Raw genomic sequence first — 18,065 nt, 5'->3', positions numbered from 1 at the left:
AGACCTCATCCCTATACCTCATACCAGTCACAGTGCCTCTTTCAAAGACATGGAGAGGTGTGCGGCCATCCAACATGATGCCTGCCCAGACCATTAAACCTCCTCCGCCATAATGGTCGATTTCGCGGACATTGGAGGGTAGGTAGCGGGTAACTGGTTCTCTCCATATCAACGTACGGTGAGAATCGGTGCTTAGGCTGAACCGGGACTCATCAGTGAAGAGAACGGTCGCCCATTGATCCATACTCCAATCTCTATGCTCTCTGCGCCATGATAAACGGATTCTCCTGTCCGTAGAAGTGAGCGGGACGCAAACAGCAGGTCTTGCAAACAACCCTCTCTCATGAAGTCTTTTGGAAACAGTCACCCTTGATACACGGGTTCCTGTGCCTGCATACAAGTCACGAGAGAGCTGAGAAGCTGTAGCACTCCTGTTACGCCTTGCTATAATCGACAAATGTCGATCTTCTCTGCCCGTCGTGGCTCTTGGACGACCTTGCCCAGGCTTTCTCTCGATGGATCCGGTATCCTGGAACTGTTTCCATAAGTTACACACGACGCTGGGCGTTAAATTGAACTCTCTACAAATCTGGACTTGAGATTGGCCTGCTTCTAGCCTCCCCACAATTCGCCACCTCATTCCATCATCTAAACGTTGGTGGTTACTCATTTTTACTGTTACAATTTGAAATTAACCGATTGCTGCAAAATAACACCAAGAAATTCGCCGAGGTGTGCTAGCGAACGAAATGCGTCTTAACTTACGCGCGCTTGTAAAGCCTGTTTCTCTACTGGCTCCGTCTACACACACACGTGTACGCTTACGTATTTGACGTACAAGATTAGCATTTTTGTCTAGAAGCAGTGGTTTTACATTCAGTTCAGTTCTTTTCATGAAATTCGATAAAATATGCAAATTCTCTTAATTTATTTCACCAGTGTAGTTGACGAGTAAATTAAAGAATACGAGATCATAAAATTCGTGAGTATTTCAATCGTTAAGTGATATTAACGCCTTTGTTGAATATTCACTTTTTCAAATGCAAAAACAACACATGAAAGCACATACAATACAAGAAAAAAATACAGTCGAATCCCATTATAACGAATTCCAAGAGACTGGAAAATCATTTCGTTATAACGAAATTTTGTTACAAAGGAATTCCAGGTTTTTTGCATTGCTCCTATGTAAACTTATCTGGGGGATTAGAAAAGTGTTCGTTAAAACGAGATTTTCGCTATCACTGTATTCGTTAAAACGGGATTCGACTGTACAAAAGAAAGACAATACAACGAAAGTAGAACATACATTCATTAAGCATTATGCACAATGGAATCACGGAAACAGCTATTTTCGGAATGTTATTCTGAGGTGAACTCGGAAAGAAGTGCATATAATTCTGATGCGTACGCAGGATCGAATTTCCGGAGGGAGTACACAAGATTTGGGAAGGGGAAGCACAAGAATCTTTTCTAAAGAAATTTTGAGTTACTAATCTTCCAAAAGTATTTTAAATTTACAGATATTCATTAAGATGACAAGCAAAAGTGTGTTCTTTTCATATTTTATTTTTTTTAATTACTCAAAAATATTTCAAATTTCTGATGGATTTGTGAGAGAGCAGGCGCCCCCATATGCCTTCTTTGCTTACCGCCATGCGTACTCCTATGACCAAGTCCCCACCTATTCTGGCGGGGAAATCACCAAGTACAGTACATATATGGTTTGTGTAGATTGCAGATCATTAGTAGTTTCCAAAACTTTTTGTTCACTATCAGAAAATACTTTCTCTCATTGCTCCCCCGTTCCTGAGCGACATCTTGCATTGTATCCGCATTTATTTTCTTCCCGCAGAGGGCGATATTGTTCACTTTAGGAAACACTGGTGTATACTGCATTTGGTGATTTCCCCGTCAGAAAAGACGAAGACGTGGTCATTGAGGTACGCAAAGAGGGACATATGGGAGAGGGAAGCACACGTGCACTTTCACAAACCATCAGAAATTGAAAACATTTCTGAATAATTAACAAAAATTAAAGTACCAAAACAAAACACCTTTGCATGTCATCTTAATAAAAATTTCTGTAAATTTCAGATTTATTTATTTATTTATTTCAAGTAATTACAAAAAAATGAAATAAATAAAACAGCATTCAAATACAAATACTTTTAAAAACTTAGTAACTCAAAATTTCTTTAGAGGAGATTCTTGTACTTCCCCTTCCCTAATCTTGTGTGCCCCCCTCAGAAAATTCTATCTTGCTTACGCCTCAGAACGTACAGTGCAGAGTAGTGGTTTGTGCATTATGCTTAACTTTTGGACATGAGTGTACATTGTACAACTCTTAGGGGTCAACCGATCCGTCCTGGAGCCTAACAAAATTTCTGTAAACGATAAGCAACAGCACGCTATATAGATATATTTCAGGTTTTTAGAAATTAATACAAATTTTATCTTGGGTACCTATTTATATTTGCAATGAATGTTTAAAAATTTGATGTAGAACTTGAAAATATAAAAAAATTTCATTTTGTGAGTTGTTTATTTATTATTACGTCAAATAATTTTTTTTCCAAATAAGTCGGTTCCCATGTAGTTTCGAATTTTTTTTAATGAGGTATCCATTTGTTTTTGGCATTGAATAAATAAAATTGTATATATTTCTGTGGTTCTATCTGTGGTTCTATCGTTGTTATTAATGCGAAATTGTTGATAAAGTCAGATATAATAATAATCTTTATTGTTTAGGGCCAATTGCCCCGTTACAAGCAAACAAGATGAACAGTTAAATTTTTGTTTTATATAAAATACATGCATGGAAAAAAAAATATATATATACACATAAATATATGTACAAACAAAAAGAGGGAGTAAAAACAAAAACAAAAAAAATAATAATAATAATAGACACAGGTGAGAAGCACGCATGGTTACACATTCGACTAAATTAAAAGAAATATATACACATATATATTAAAGATTAAAAGAAAAAAAAATACACAAGTGTCAGAACTAGAAAGTTGTGCACATAAATGAACACACACTGGGCCGCAACCAGGGGGAATAGGCGGGCCTCGTGCCCTGGACCGGAGGGGGCACAGAATTTATTCTCAGATCTCTCCTTCAACACTACAAGGGAGCGCCAAAGTGCGCACCGGCCCCGGGTGACCAAGCATCCAGTTGTGGCCCCACATACACATATACAGACATATACATTAAACATGTTTAAAAACCGAGATGCAACATAGAGTTGAACAGAAAAATACAAAAAGAATGAAAAAAAATTAATAAGGAAAAAAAATGAACAAGAAGTAAACAAATTTATCCAAGGGGGAAAATTAACAATAGAAAGCGGGATTGAGGGGAATAAAATAGCAGATATATATATATATATATATTAACTCTCTTTTTCTCAGGAATTTTTCAGAACATCTATATGCGCTCGCTCTCTGCTAAAATGAAATTTCTTAGTTTTAGGATAGACAGGAGGAAGTTTACGATTTGGTGGTATTTTTTATGTCTGTATGTTAGAAAGAAATGTATATTATTATCTATCAGGATATTAGAAAAATATTTTTCCTGTAGTAAGTCGGACATTCCAAAATTACATGAGACCATGTTTCCAATTTTTTCAAATTACAGAAATTTCAATCTTTGTCAGGATATTTTAAAAGTTTTGCCCTAGAATTTTGCAACGTTCTTATACAAATACAAATACAACGCTACAACAGGCAAAATGCCCAACGAGGTGGCTGAGAAAAAGATGCCCATAAAAATATGGATGTCATATATTTCAAAAATACAGCAACCCAATTAAAAATGCAATTAACAAAAATTATAAACAATATATACACATGATAAAATATTATACAATGCCCATAAAGAATACTTATGTTTGTCTTATTCTAAGTATGGATAGCTTCTCGATTTACCCCAACATGTTTATCGTATTTCTTTTTAAACGTGTCAATTGTGTTACAATTGAAAGAGGACCCTTTTAATCGACAAATCAATTTTTGAGAGTACGTAATCTTCCGCAAAGATATGTGTTTTAATAAACCTGTAGTGTGAGTTTCTTATGCTATTTTCCATTGCGCTCATATCCTTTTGAATATTTTGGTCAATATAAACCTGTAAAATCTGGGGTAGATATTTTGCAGCTATGGTAGGGTACTGCGAAAACCAGACAAAGGCAAATCCAGAGTTTTTCCAAGAGAAGTTTGAGATCTGAGGCCCATTTAAAATTATTTTCTGTAATTGAGTTACTAAAAAAAATGAAGATAAGAGATCTTACAAAATCTAGATTCAGGCATTTTAAGAATGCGTATCCAGTATTTAATTATCAATTAAAGTCAGATATAAATAAAGATAATGAAATACGAATTTAAAAAAAACGATAGATTATGTTTTTTAGATACTGAGTAGGTACGTACTCATTTTTATTATCGTTGCTTTTTTATGCCACTGATCTTAGGCAATAACATACAAACATGATCGCTGAGGGTGAAAAAAACAACTACAAAAATGTCATCTGTCTTAGCGATACATAATGGCACCAAAAAATTACTATTGTATCGTAAACGAGACGAAAAAGGTGTCAGACTCGTCACAAACAATTATGAGGCTTAATCAGAATGAAACTCACGCTTTATGTGGATTAAGTTCCATCGCTAACATTGTGCTCAAAATCGATGTTTCTTACCTTGGACCTGAGCGACCGTGAAATTATCAGGAAGTTTAGTAAAATTTCTCATTTCCTATCGTGAAATTGAAATGAAGAGACCAGAACAACCGAACTTCGACAGAATCTTTAGCTGCAACTTTTCAATTGACGCTATTTTTCCAGTTGAACTAGAATAAGCGAAACAAATCTCAAGAGATACATTCCAAGATCATTTGAGATTTCTCGCACTCCAATTTATTTTTTGTTCGCTATCTTCTACCCTATCTGCAATTTGTCTTCTTTTCCGGATTCGATCAGCAATATATTTTTGCAGTCCCCGAGATACTTAAGGGAAACGACAGACACCTTTTTGAATTGATGGTTGACTTCAAGATAATTTTCGAAAGTTACCTCGAAAAGAAAAGAAATAGTAATGACCGTGATTTCCGGGAATTATTTACTCTTTCTTTTTGTTTGTGGACATCTCTTTACCTCAACCCTTTATTTGGCAATGTCCCTCTCAAGAAACCTGGTTTTCTTATGCAGTCAAATCTTGATAAGTCGAATGTGCAGCGGCCGGCAAAACACTTCCGAGTTTTCGTTAGTACGACTTATCCTGAATTCCAATTTAAGAATTCGAAAAAATAAAAATATTTATTAAAATGACCGTGCTATTTACGAATATCATGTTAGTAGAACATGCCAAAGTGCTAGACATGAAGAGATTTGAAAAGATAAGTTTTTCTAATTAAACAATATTTAATTATTGAATGAGAAAATATTTAGGAATAAACTAGACGTGTGTGTACATACCGTATCATGGAAACAGACGCATACATGATACTCGTAGAAATGAAACGAATTATAAATAAAGTGTATACATGATTATATCTGTTAAAAAATGCAGTGATTTCTGACTGTCTCTATTTTGTGAGAAAGTCATTCACTTTTTTCAAGCAGACAAATGAATCCACTAAATCAATCGGCTAAATCTATTGATAAAAATGCTGAATTCTATCGCTAAAAGCTGAATTCTATCGCTAAAAGCTGAATTCTATTGCCAAATGCTAAATTCTATTGCTAAAAGCTGAATTCTATTGCCAAATGCTAAATTCTATTGCTAAGTACCAAATTCTATTCTCTCTTTAAATTTCCAAAAACTTCGACTTAAAAGAAGAAAACTTCGAGATAAGGCAAAATATTTACACTAAAATACGGAAAAAGTTCTGGGGCTCACAGTGAAATTTCGACTTAAACAGCTATTCGAGTTATCGGAGTTGGACTTATCGCGCGAATTGTCTGTATTTTTCAAGTAAACGCATTTTATATTTAGAGCTCGTTTTTGCATTGATGCTTTTTAAGCAACTCCTAAACATTCGATTTTCACTTGTGAACTGTTCATGAAGTTTTTATAATTACCAGCAGAAAAGGGTCAGAGGTACACATGTACAGGGCTATATAGTAAGGATTGTTCCCTCTGTTTGATGTTGCGCTTGCCGCCTTGGCTTAGTCGGAACTGCTTTGTGATGTCACGGTCCTGCTACTTTTTTCTCGCAGACGACATCAGCTTGAAAAAATGCTATATTGCAGAGGATTATTTTAAATTTTAGTTGCTTATTTTTTTCACTGTTTTTTTTTTAATGTCACTGGTATGCGCGGGTGATATTTTTAATATTGTTTGCGGTTCTTGCGTAAATCAGTGATAAACAAATATGAGTTCTGGTGCGATTAAAACGTGCAAGAACAATTCTCGGAAGACAAAGAAACTTGGCAAGTCGCTTATCATAATTTTCCTGAAGATCCAGAGACTAGTAAAATATGGGCGTCCAAGTATAAGATGTTCGATCGAGTAAACTGAAAGTACGCTTATATTTGCTTCTCATGTTTTTATGTTGCAGTTGTACTGGTAATAATGAAGTCTAAACTAAGGCTTTTAAAAGATACACCTAATTCAAATGAAAACAAAAAGGTAATTAAAAATTATTAGAAAGTTCAGAAGTTAATTGAAATTATCTGTCTCGTGTTAGCCCTCCATCAACCCAATAAAAGTTGCCTTCCTCGATTCAACTGAAATGGGTCCGAAAAAGATTTTCTTAATGGAAGGTGCAACTCCATTTGAGTTGTTGTTCACTCAATGGAGTAAGTTGTCACTTCTTATTTTAAATGGCTGAACGAATTAAGCCAATAAATAAACAGATACCGATGGAAATAATTGAAATGATAATTTTGGAAACAATTCTGTAAAATGGGCAGTACAATGATTTTGCCAACTACCGTAACTAACAAAGGTGTCAAAGCGGGTGAACTCGGTTCTGCAGGGTAATGGCGTCACGAGTGACGTCGGCTGGTACCGACTCCAGCGTTTAATGAGACCACCCTTGTTATATGGACCTGACCAACACCATTTATAGCAGAAGGCCGCCGCGCGAAGCTCGTGACGTCACTGAAGAAGTTATTTCACCCGTAGCCATTAGATATAGCAGTCCGACGCATGCGACATCTTCACCTTTTTTTGCGGTATATTCAATGACTATAGGTGAAATATATAACTTCAGTGACGTCACGATCTTCGAGCAGAGTCCTTCTGATATATATGGTGTTGCTCTGACACATTCCTTTCCTATTTCTTGACAAGTCAAGCAAGAAAGATTTTTCACCCTTGCATTTTGGATAGAAATGCCATGTGTGGAGGAGACATGTTGCTGTGTATTCATCAACAATCATAGCAAAGTAAGTTGCAAACAGCAAATGACATTTCTATACTATATTCAAATCTAAGTAAATCATATAGTACAGTGTGTTCCCTGCCCATATTTTTTTTAATCTACTCTGTAATATAAAATCACAAACTTGAAAAATGCTCGTTTCTATGCAACGGAACTCGGTGACGGAAATAGGTTACGATTTTGGGTCACGTTTTCATTCAACTCCTGAATATATCGAGAACCGTTTGACCCATCGGGACCAAATTATGTGTGTGTGCCGAGAAGTATCTATATGTATATATCCCCAGCGCTCCCAACAAATAGGGTCCTATTACCTAGGGCGGAGCATTTGACATATACCTTCATGGGAAAATTTAACCCAGATACTGAGTTTTATTTGTTGGTAAAATGAATATAAGTGGAAATTTTCGTGACCCCCACAGGGGGGGGGGGGAGTCCGACAGGCCTCCAGGTTGGAGACCCCCCCAATTTTTTTTTCGTGACATTCACAGGAGGAAGTGTGACAGGGCTCCAGCTGGAAGGTCCCCATGGAGGAGTTGACATGTTTCATTTCGACGGGTCCTTCATGGATCTCATTGGTTTTTGTTACTTTAGGAGTAAAGAGTTTGCTAAAGCGGAAGCGCGCTATAAGTTCACTTACGGTGCCCACCAAGAATCTGCGTATTGGCTCCCCGCTCCTTGGTTGGTTGCCTTGGATTTTAACCATTGGTAAAATGACTACAAATTAAAATTTTTCGTGGTCCTAACGGGATGGGTGGTGCAATAGAGCTCCAGGCTGGGGACCCCCCATGCGGGAAGTTGACTCATCTCGGGGGGTGGAGTTCTTGATAAATCTCATTGGTTTTTTTTGTTGTTTTAATATTGTAAAATTCGTCAGTAAGTTGGTGCTTTTATGTGCCACTTTCGTGATACTCTGACGAAGTGGGACGAAATTAACAAGATATGATGCAAAGAGTAAGGAAGGTTGGTCGCCGAAGGCCGCAGGGGAATAATTTTTTTGTCATGTAATAGCATTCAGGGCACCTCATTTGCTAAATTTAGCCCCTCAAAAATGTTCTCTTCTGGATATTTCATTGCATGCCAATTAAAGGGCTAAACTTGAAATTACCGGAAAAGATTCGACTTTAGAGGAAAGAATGTAAAACTCACGCTGAAGTCCCCTCGAACTAACGCTAATCGAAATTTCATCGCAGATTAATTTTCCGACTATAAGTGATAAATTAACGACTCAGTTGAGACAATCACGGCACATACGGTACCCGATAACTTCCCGGAAAGGTTAATGATGTTGACAGTCCTGGAGATACCACCGCGTTGATTTGCTTAGATGAGATAATACATACAATATAAGGAGACAGAAGTGTTCAATAGTTACACCATTCTATAACAGATATTAATGATAGAAGTGGAAATCGATACATGCAGATACGAACACTGAATGCTTGAACAGATTAACAAGGCCGATTCGCGCTCAATAAATTTCTCATGGTGTGTGCGTGCGAATGAGTTTTATGATGCTTAAAAGTTCATTCTGGACAAGAAATCGAGCCGTTGCCAAGATCACTTTTACTTGCAAACAAATTATACGCTTCTAAAACCGATGAATATATAGGTGAATTTCTTTTTTAATGTTTTGAGTAAAATACCCATAAGTGTCAGATGGGTCAGAAATAGTATGCATCTATACGGTGTACATTCAACATTTAAAAAGGGTGATTACCATCAGTCAGTGTCATTGCATTAATGCATGGGCCCACCCAGACCGTGTCTGGGGGTCTCACAAAAATGAGAATTGGTTGAAATTTTTTGAGAATTTGCCAAGTAGGACCTCAGAAAAATCACTTGACCCGGGAGCCCATGTTGCTCAAAAAACGGTTTGCTTTTTTAGTCGAGCTGTAGTCATTTATCGAGTTCAAAACTCTCTCACGGATGAAGTTTGAATGTACGACACGAATATGCTCGATTTTATTTAAAATTTAAATTGATGCATATTTAATTATCCAGAAATTTCAATTTTTGGCGTAGGCTTGTCGCGGAATATTAGTTTTCCTGTAATTACTCGTTTAAACTCTCTTGTTTATGGTGGCAGTTTCTACAATTGAATCTGAGATATTTTTGCAATATGAATTTTATATTTATAACAATGAGATTTCTTACGCTAGTTTAACATTTGAGAAATCATTTAAATCACAATATCATACCTATTAGAGATTCTAATCCAAAATATTGATTGTTAAGTCACTATCATTTTTCATTAAATTTTAATAGAACCATACTTCTTTTTAAAACGTCGTCATTCAAAACAACACATTCCATTTCATACCACAATATATTTAAATTTAATAAATTGAGGGGGAGTTGAAACTCGGAGCTGTTGCAAAAACTTCAATGACTTTTTCAATCATCAGAAAAGGCATAATTTGCATATTTAGTTGCGATGCTGCAATTTAACTAGAAGGCAGATACGTAATTCTCGGGAGTAATAATCGGAAGTGACACTCCCGATTCAGAACCAAACTTAATAGAGTGTGTGAGAATTACGTATCTGCCTTTTAGCTGAATTGCAGCATCTCAACTAAATATGCAAATTATGCCTTTTCTGATGATTGAAAAAGTCATTGAAGTTTTTGCAACAGCTCCGAGTTTCAAAAGACACAGGGTTAAGTGAGCTCTTAACAAAGTGTTCTCTTAAGATGGAATTAAAAGTCATCAAAACCCAAAAATCATAGAAAGACAGGCTTTTACAGCATAATTCTACTTTCAAATGATTTATTGAGGCATCTCACTTTAAATATAATAATCGATTCGAGTTCAATGCATTAAAGAATTTCCCGATTTGAAGCTTATCAAATGCGATAAGATTAATGAACTACATGAAAATATTTTCATTTCCTATGACTTGGTTTATTTTGCGGATTTACGGTAATTCGAAATGGCAACTTTAGATTAAAATTTTATGAAAAATCTCTAACGCTGTTTGTTCAACGAAGGTAGGGATTAATGGGGCTTGGACCTTTTCTCTGAGGAAATTCTAAAGTTCCAGAGACATTTTTAAAAATTTTAACGTCCCGAGAAATAAATTCTTTTTTGAGCAAAAATATAGGAATAAAATTAAGCAGATTTTAAACTACCGTAGAGCGTAAACTAGAAGCGTATTCTTTTACATCCAACATCAAATAAAGCAACACGAAACTCTCATAATTTTTTTTCTTCACCTATTGCTATTACAAGTTGTAGTACAAGCTATTCTCTCTAACAATATAGTCTCCGTAATTTCGTAGAATCGTTAATTAGCTAACATATCATAATTGTTCATAACCCGAGCGGCGAAAATTCGTGCCACTTGACCACTTGGGCATGAAAAATGCGTCTAGATTCATTCTTTTACCCTCCCTCTTGAACCAAAAAATCATTAATTAACGTATACAATTTAACACTTCCCTTGCTTGAATCTATTAACTTTGAGATAAATATAAAAGCAAGAATATTTCTTTTTTTTATTTTGCTTTAGTTAATGGCTTCAGGGCTGAATATAAAGATAAATTTTCCAAGGTGTGTCTAATATATTGAAAAAGAAACCATCGTTCTGACATCTATTATTATTTTTGATAAGCATTATTTTTGTACGAAAATGGTGTTTATTTTCAAGGGAGAGCATATTAATGGAGTTTTATGGAGAAAATATTAAAATACCAAGTAGCAAAATATTTTGTTGAAATTTAAATGAGTCTATTACCAAAAAATGAAGTTTGTTACAAAAATGTCCTCAACTATTTAGAAATAAAGTGCTTGAAGATGCCTTCGATGGTCTCTCAAAGTCGTCTAAGATTGAAAAAAGTCTACAAACTCTGTGTTCTGTTGCTCAGAAATTTGACACCAACCCCAAAATACATCACTTTTGTTAGTTCGGATGTAATGAACGCGTTAAACAGATAAAACTTTCGATATGAAGCTTAAAATCTGGCAATAATCGAATTTTTATTGCACCAACCTTCGGTTCTGTTTCCAGAGAAAGGCTTGGAATCATGAACTGTTTGAAATTTGATTCAAGAACTGCAAATCCTTATCCAATTACCTGTCATGTGTATCTACTGACGTAGGTGTGTATAATGCAACGTAGGCTGACCTTACTTCCTCGAGAAAAATACAGGAAATCGGGATCCTAAATACGGGACGTCGCTAATTTCTGCTAGAAAAGTTTTCAATTATCGCTAAAATAGTAAATAGTGCGAAATTAAGCGCTTCGACAACTCGTTAGGGATTAAAATGTATTTCGAAAAAATTTGTCATTCCAAACATGACAAATGTGTGAGATGAAATTTTAAGTTTAGCGTCATAATTGTATCCGAACATAATTTTTTAGCATCTTTATTTCCGATATTTAAATAGAAATTCAAATATTTTATAGCTGTTTACGATTATTATCCTACATGATATTTTTTCACATAATATTTTTTCTGTTTATTTTTAGTCGATTTGTTATGGACAAATGCATTGATAAATTTTTAATTAAAATTTGCAATAAATTCCTATCACATTTTCAGAAACTTTAAATCCTGTGATCCGCTTTTAGCTGTTTTTATATTTCAGTTAGTGCTCTCAGATGTATTAATTTGTTGGTTTAAAAAATAAAATCATTTCTATTGCATTGAAAATAGCGCGATTGCACATTGAAATGTCTTGCGGAACGGCAGTGCAAATACTGTACTAGTAATTACATAACGAAGCCTTGTGACCGAACGCACAACAGATCGTGCAATATTGCGGCTATGGGAATTATCGTAAACCAAGAAACGACGTGATTGGCTAAATAGGGCTTTCCCACTAAAAAAAATTGCACAATCGTGGACAAGCGGTGCACTTCTAAAATATGCATACAGACTCATTCACAAGTTTTCAGTCTCTCAAGAGATTGTTCCTACGATATTATGTATTAGTTCACCTGTCGAGCCGGACAAAAAGCAAAAACTTCTGCTGCTCAATAACCCGATCACCATACTTTGAGCCCTGAACTCATTCATTAAGTAATACTTCATTAAGAACTCCTTCTATATTACCTAATTGATCGATCTGCTAAGCGGATGATTAATTTGCATTTACATTTCCTCCGTCGAAAGATGTATTGAAGTATTTGATTGGCTCAAATAAATAACTTTCAGCCAATCAACTCCTTTATTTTCCCCCTCTCACATTTCTATACATCTTGCTGCAAACCCTAAGGGCCGATGATGGGAAGACTTAACCCATTTATATTCTTCTCATCATTCTTTTGGTAAGATTTCATGCTCCGATTCGAAGGGAAGACTGTTCATAAAATAGAACCCGGAAATAAGTGAAAATTGGGTTAGGAAAGTAGGTGATTGGCTAGTGGGTAATGGTCAAATCTAGTGGTTTATTTACGGTCGAGTTACTCACGTTTACCACCGATGAGAAACTCAAACGCTAAAAAAATAGCTATAAACATTTTTCTTTAGAGAACACAAGCTAGTATTATTTTATGAAACATTCTCAACAACTGCTTCCTCAATGAAGATTCTTCCGCTGAAACTATTTAAAGCCAACAACCTGAACAGCCTCCAAATCGCTTAGATTTTCTGTGCTTTGGCGAATTTATGCATCAAAAGATTTAAAGTCGAAACCGTTTGCTGAAGGTTACTAGCAGCCATCAAATTGATAGCCTGATCACAATGATCAATATGCCTAATTATTATGTCGATTCGCAGAAATGGACTCTCTTCAAACGGAGATACTCAAGTCGATCTCGAGTAGTCCGAAGACCAAGGGTCTACTAAACGACACAAGTTGCCGTCGTTTTTTTTCTCACACCGTGCTACTGAACACCCTTCAAAACCAATGAGACGGAGGAAAAATTACGCATATTTCAGTTTCTTACTTCTACACAATCACAAGGATATTTCCATGTACGTAGTGAGAAGATAGATGATAAATTTATCAAAAACTTGGACATTTATTAGCGTAAAGAACAGTGAGACATGTTGACACGAGAACGGTGAACACGAACAACTAGCTAAAAGTGAGCAACTGCATAGTTACATACATACACAAAAACAAGCGTGAGAGTGGAAACGTCATCTATATGTGAAAACGCCAACTACGAATATTAAGGAGTATTTCAGAGTTTCTATAGTAGCTTGAATAGAAAACTAGCATCTGAAGCCATCGGTCAACCGGTCGCGTAGGTATTCTGGTCACCAATTCTCTAATATTCTCATCTGAGTCAGTGGTGCCGTAGAAATACAAGTGTTGGGTCGCCTAGATAACTGAGTTTTTCGATATACATAAGAACATTAGTACTCCCGTGCAAGGAGAGCCTTAGTTTTGAAAAAGAGGGAAATTTGCATTATACACCAAAATGAAAAAAAAAGGTCAATAGCTGAAATTGAAAAAGTACCTGAAATCGAGAAGATAGTGATATTCAACCATTGTCAAGAATAAAGTAAAAGAAATAAAAGTTTATTTTGAAAGAAGGGATGTGTGTTTCATATTGAAGTAAGCACCATCTAGAAACGGAAAAATCGCAAATGTTTTGTGCACAAGTATATTACGGTGGCTCATTCTTGATTATTTACCCGCCTTCTGGAATGGTCTATTTGAAGAATTCATCAAAGATTTCCCGAGTGTCTAATTAAGGGCAGTAATGCTCGAATTCTTGGGATCTCATCTGGAGTTGCTTCGTTAAATCATTGAAGCATTGTTGTTTCGTGTAATTTCGGACAACTAATTAATGGATCAGTAAGCTCTGTTTGAATTTGCAAGAGAAATGTTTACCTGTCGGTACTGTTTTATGCTGTTCTAAGCTTCTCTAAGCAAGCGTTTCTGTAAGTTCCAGAAACGCTTGCTTAGAGAAGCTTATTAGACGCTATTCGAAATTCGAATCTTTGATATCATGAAGTTTTCAGTTGTCGAAAAGAGAAATTGACTTTTGATTTATCGTATTTGAATGATGCCATTGAATTTGAAATGCATTTTAGAAGATCTTAAACTTTAGATTCGGTATATTGACAGTTTTCTCGAAATATTTTATGGCTATATTTATTGTTTTATATACAGGACGATTCTAAACTCAACGTCCAAATTTTAGGGGAGGTAGAAAACACAAAAACAAAACAGAATCACATAGGAATATATGATTGGAAACCTCAACCAGATCAGTTGCAGGATAAACGAATAATGAATGATAAACAAAAAATAACTACGATTGCCCGATTTATCTAGCCTGTATCTCTTCTTGTGGGGGATCCTGAAAACCATGATCTACGAGACGCCCGTTGACTCTGACACCGACCTATATTGCAGCAGAGCATTAAGCTCTCGTCTTCATCATGGTTTCTCTAAATTCTACTGATATTGATCAGACGGTTGCTTAAAACAACCATATGAGTAATTTGAAGTAATTCTTTTCTATTTAGCTATCAATGCGATTTATGAAATTATTAATTAAAATCATCGCAGCTTGTTTTCTCCTTCCCATCAAGCAGGAGCATAGACGGTAGGGGGAGGGGCGGCAGCAATCCACCATTCACGAAAAATTGTATCATTAGCAGTGGCGGCAGGGTGAAAGCAGACACTCCCCCCTCCCGATTACCATGCACACGCCATCGGTGACCACAACTCTCTAGTTCGAAGAGCATGTAAACGCTTATGTGCTCGAGTCCAGTAAATCACTCAAGGATGTAACGCGCCGAGTAGACACAACCCAGTTTAGCTGACCCCCCCCCCAATTAGAGAGACATAACGGGGGGGAGGAGGTTCTGTAGACGTCTGTAGAGGACTTATATCAATAGGGGGAATGTAGGTTAAAGTGCCCACAAACATGGGGAAGGTTTTTTCCAATTTTTGGCATTCCCAGTAAAGATGTCATTAAGAACATTTCATATTTTTATAAAGGATGGTTAATGACGTAAACATCATTCAAATCACCCCCTCCCTCTTGTCATCAAAAGTCAGCAAATCCGAAATCCCCTCTCCCCCCACCTCGATGCTGACGAAATATTAGAATGGCCCCTCACCGACAGCAGTGTGATATGCTGGCAAAAATGATCGGAATGTCGGGTATTTTTCAATTTCAAGTTTAGGATTCACAGTCTCATCGTTTATAACTATATTTTTCTCTCGCGAAAACATTTAATTCAAATTTTTCTGCATTGAACTCAAATGATAAGCTTGGATTGACCAATTGGCCTAATTGACCTAATTGGTCCGTGGTTGAAATGGTTCTTTTCTAAACTACTCTGAAGAGCCGTGGTTAAACGATCACTATGGCAAGGAGGAGCGGTTAGCAAAGGTTTGACAACCACTGGCTAATTGATCATAAGGTTGGCCCAAGCTTATCATTTAAGTAAAATAACATCAAAACTTAAATCGAATGTAATTTTCCAAGTCAGAGGAAGAAATTTATGAACGGTGATCGAACTCTGAACTCTTGAAAGTGAAAATATTTGACATTGCAACCATTTTTGCAAGCAAAATCGCACTGCTCTAATATCTTGCTAGAGCCGTAAAAATTTATTTAAAAGATGCTCACACACACACACACACAGCTTCTCTTGAGACTGTCGCAAAGCATGCGATTGTAATTTGTTTGTAAAATCTGAAGAACCAATATCACATAAAATATGTATGTATAGTAGTTTTATCATGAACAAAAATTGTGAATTAAAAACAAATGTCAAACAATTAATAAGAGGCATATAGCACTTCCTACAAACAGTTAATTCGCAATGAAAAATGAAGGTCCTGAAGAAGGTCATTTCATTTGAAGAAAATTTATAAAAGTGGTTTTTATACTCTAGGCATTTAAAAGTAATATTTCTCTTGCCTAGAACATACGAGCATTTTGTTGCAATTTGCATTTATAAATGCCAAAATTGCTTTAAAATATTGCCACCTATTTGCTAAGTAGTTATCTGATTAGGCTTGTGCAACTTCATATTAAGAGACATTAGAATCGGCTTTAAACTGCAAGTCTAGGTTTAAACCCTTTTATGTACGCTCTGGGGACAGATAAAGTTTCACTTACAATTACCCGGCCATAATTACATGTTATTAGCATGTAATCCTCATCTGAGGATGACAGATTTGTTTCAGAAAATATTTTAAACTTCAGGAGTTTCATCAGAGATGGAACTTTACCGTACTTTAATAACTTTTGATCGAATAAATATAAGTATTCGTACATATGAGATGGATAGTTATCAAAACTATCAAAAAATTGTTTCAATTTATTTAGGAATATATGCATTTTATTAAATAGACTCCAACACTAATTTAAAATTTAAATATGAAGACTCAATCATACACACACACATTATTTGATACTAAAAGAAGTGGTTTTTTTTTCAATATTTGATGCTAAAATAAATTATACTAAATGAATAAAAATACGAAAAAAATGAGAAATACCGTATTATTTCAAATTTTCAAACGTTGAATAATAATAAGAAATGCATAAAAGTCATTAAAGAACATTTAATATATTCACTTTCTTCTTCTACTGTAATCAAAACTACACTGAAAGAAATGTAATGAAATATTGGAGTAATATTGTATCGGAACTAAAGGAAACGTGAAAAAACTAACTTATATAATTAAATATTCACACACAACACACTTAATCATTATTTTTCAATATATTTATACCACTCACACAAAAAATCATTAGCACGAAGTAAAAATTTATCAAAATATGTTTGTTTTCTTTTATAATTTTCATGATTAAAATTGTATAAATATGCAGATAAAAATGTCAAAGAAAAATTATGAATTCACTTAACAATGAAAATGTTAGATTTTTCATGGATAAAGAACTAAAAACATCAATTTAAAAATTGAAACAAAATGAACAAAAAATTAATTGACTAACTTACCAAAAAGTTGGTCTTTATTCAAATTACGTAATATTTCTTCTAATGACCACTTGTCCAATATAGGCATATGCTAAAATACGAGTCTCGAGAAAGTTTTATTGGACTTCGAAAATCTGCGGAACCACACGGAACACGAAGAGAAAATTCTAAATTCAAGTTTAAGAGAAGTTTTTTTTGTTAGTTTTAATTCACTTTTCCAGACAACTTTAAGTTTGAAACTTTTACTTTAAAGCGAAAAAGATCCAGAGAGAGAGAGAGAGAGAGAGAGAGAGAAAGAGGTAGATTTTTGCAGCAAAAACGAACTTTTGCAACGAGCGGCAGAAGTTTTTGCCCCCAACAGGCTTCCAAACGCCAATCTCATCAACCAAGTCCAAGGTGCTGCTGCTGCTTCACTAAGGAGGTTGGTTCTTGTCTAACTTTAGCTTCTAGATTTCCTAGGACTTGCTTTGCATCTACTGCCATCTACTGACTCAGAAGTGCAAATCGGAGGAGTGCGATGGCGGTGGTCAAACAAAATCGATATTGCGAATTGATGCTAAGCATATATATACCGTGTATCTGGAAATCTCTCCGTTTCTTAAGTTTCCGCGATTTTCAATATAAGATTTCTGACACATAAAAAACAATATTCTGATTTTTAAAGAAGATTTTTCTTAATATAATCTTGGTTTTGGGATTTTCGATATTGGAAATTAATTTACCATCACCAAACATTGAAATCTGATATCAAAAAAAAGGAACTTTTGAACATTATTATAAAAAATATGTTTGCGTTGTAATCAAATG

General features: G+C 35.3%; 1 protein-coding gene across 2 annotated transcripts in view; it reads right to left on the bottom strand.

Moving 5' to 3' along the window:
• The window catches only part of LOC149072138 (trissin receptor-like), a 107,736-nt gene extending 90,075 nt beyond the window's left edge, over window positions 1–17,661 (bottom strand). The window contains exon 1 of one of the 2 annotated variants that reach the window (XM_089246855.1): window positions 17,280–17,661. In XM_089246855.1, coding sequence (XP_089102981.1) covers window positions 17,280–17,346 — 67 coding nt within the window. In that variant the 5' untranslated portion in view covers window positions 17,347–17,661. The remainder of the gene's footprint in view (window positions 1–17,279) is intronic. The other variant, XM_089246854.1, reaches the window with a different exon arrangement.
• Window positions 17,662–18,065: the final 404 nt, after the last annotated feature.

This window comes from Pholcus phalangioides, unplaced genomic scaffold, assembly GCF_987345545.1.
Source record: "Pholcus phalangioides strain wild (caught in Gottingen) unplaced genomic scaffold, Ppha-v1.0 ptg000017l_1, whole genome shotgun sequence".
NCBI lineage: Eukaryota > Metazoa > Arthropoda > Arachnida > Araneae > Pholcidae > Pholcus > Pholcus phalangioides.
The sequence above is the reverse complement of the archived record's forward strand: the minus strand, read 5'-3'. Positions and strand labels throughout refer to the sequence as shown.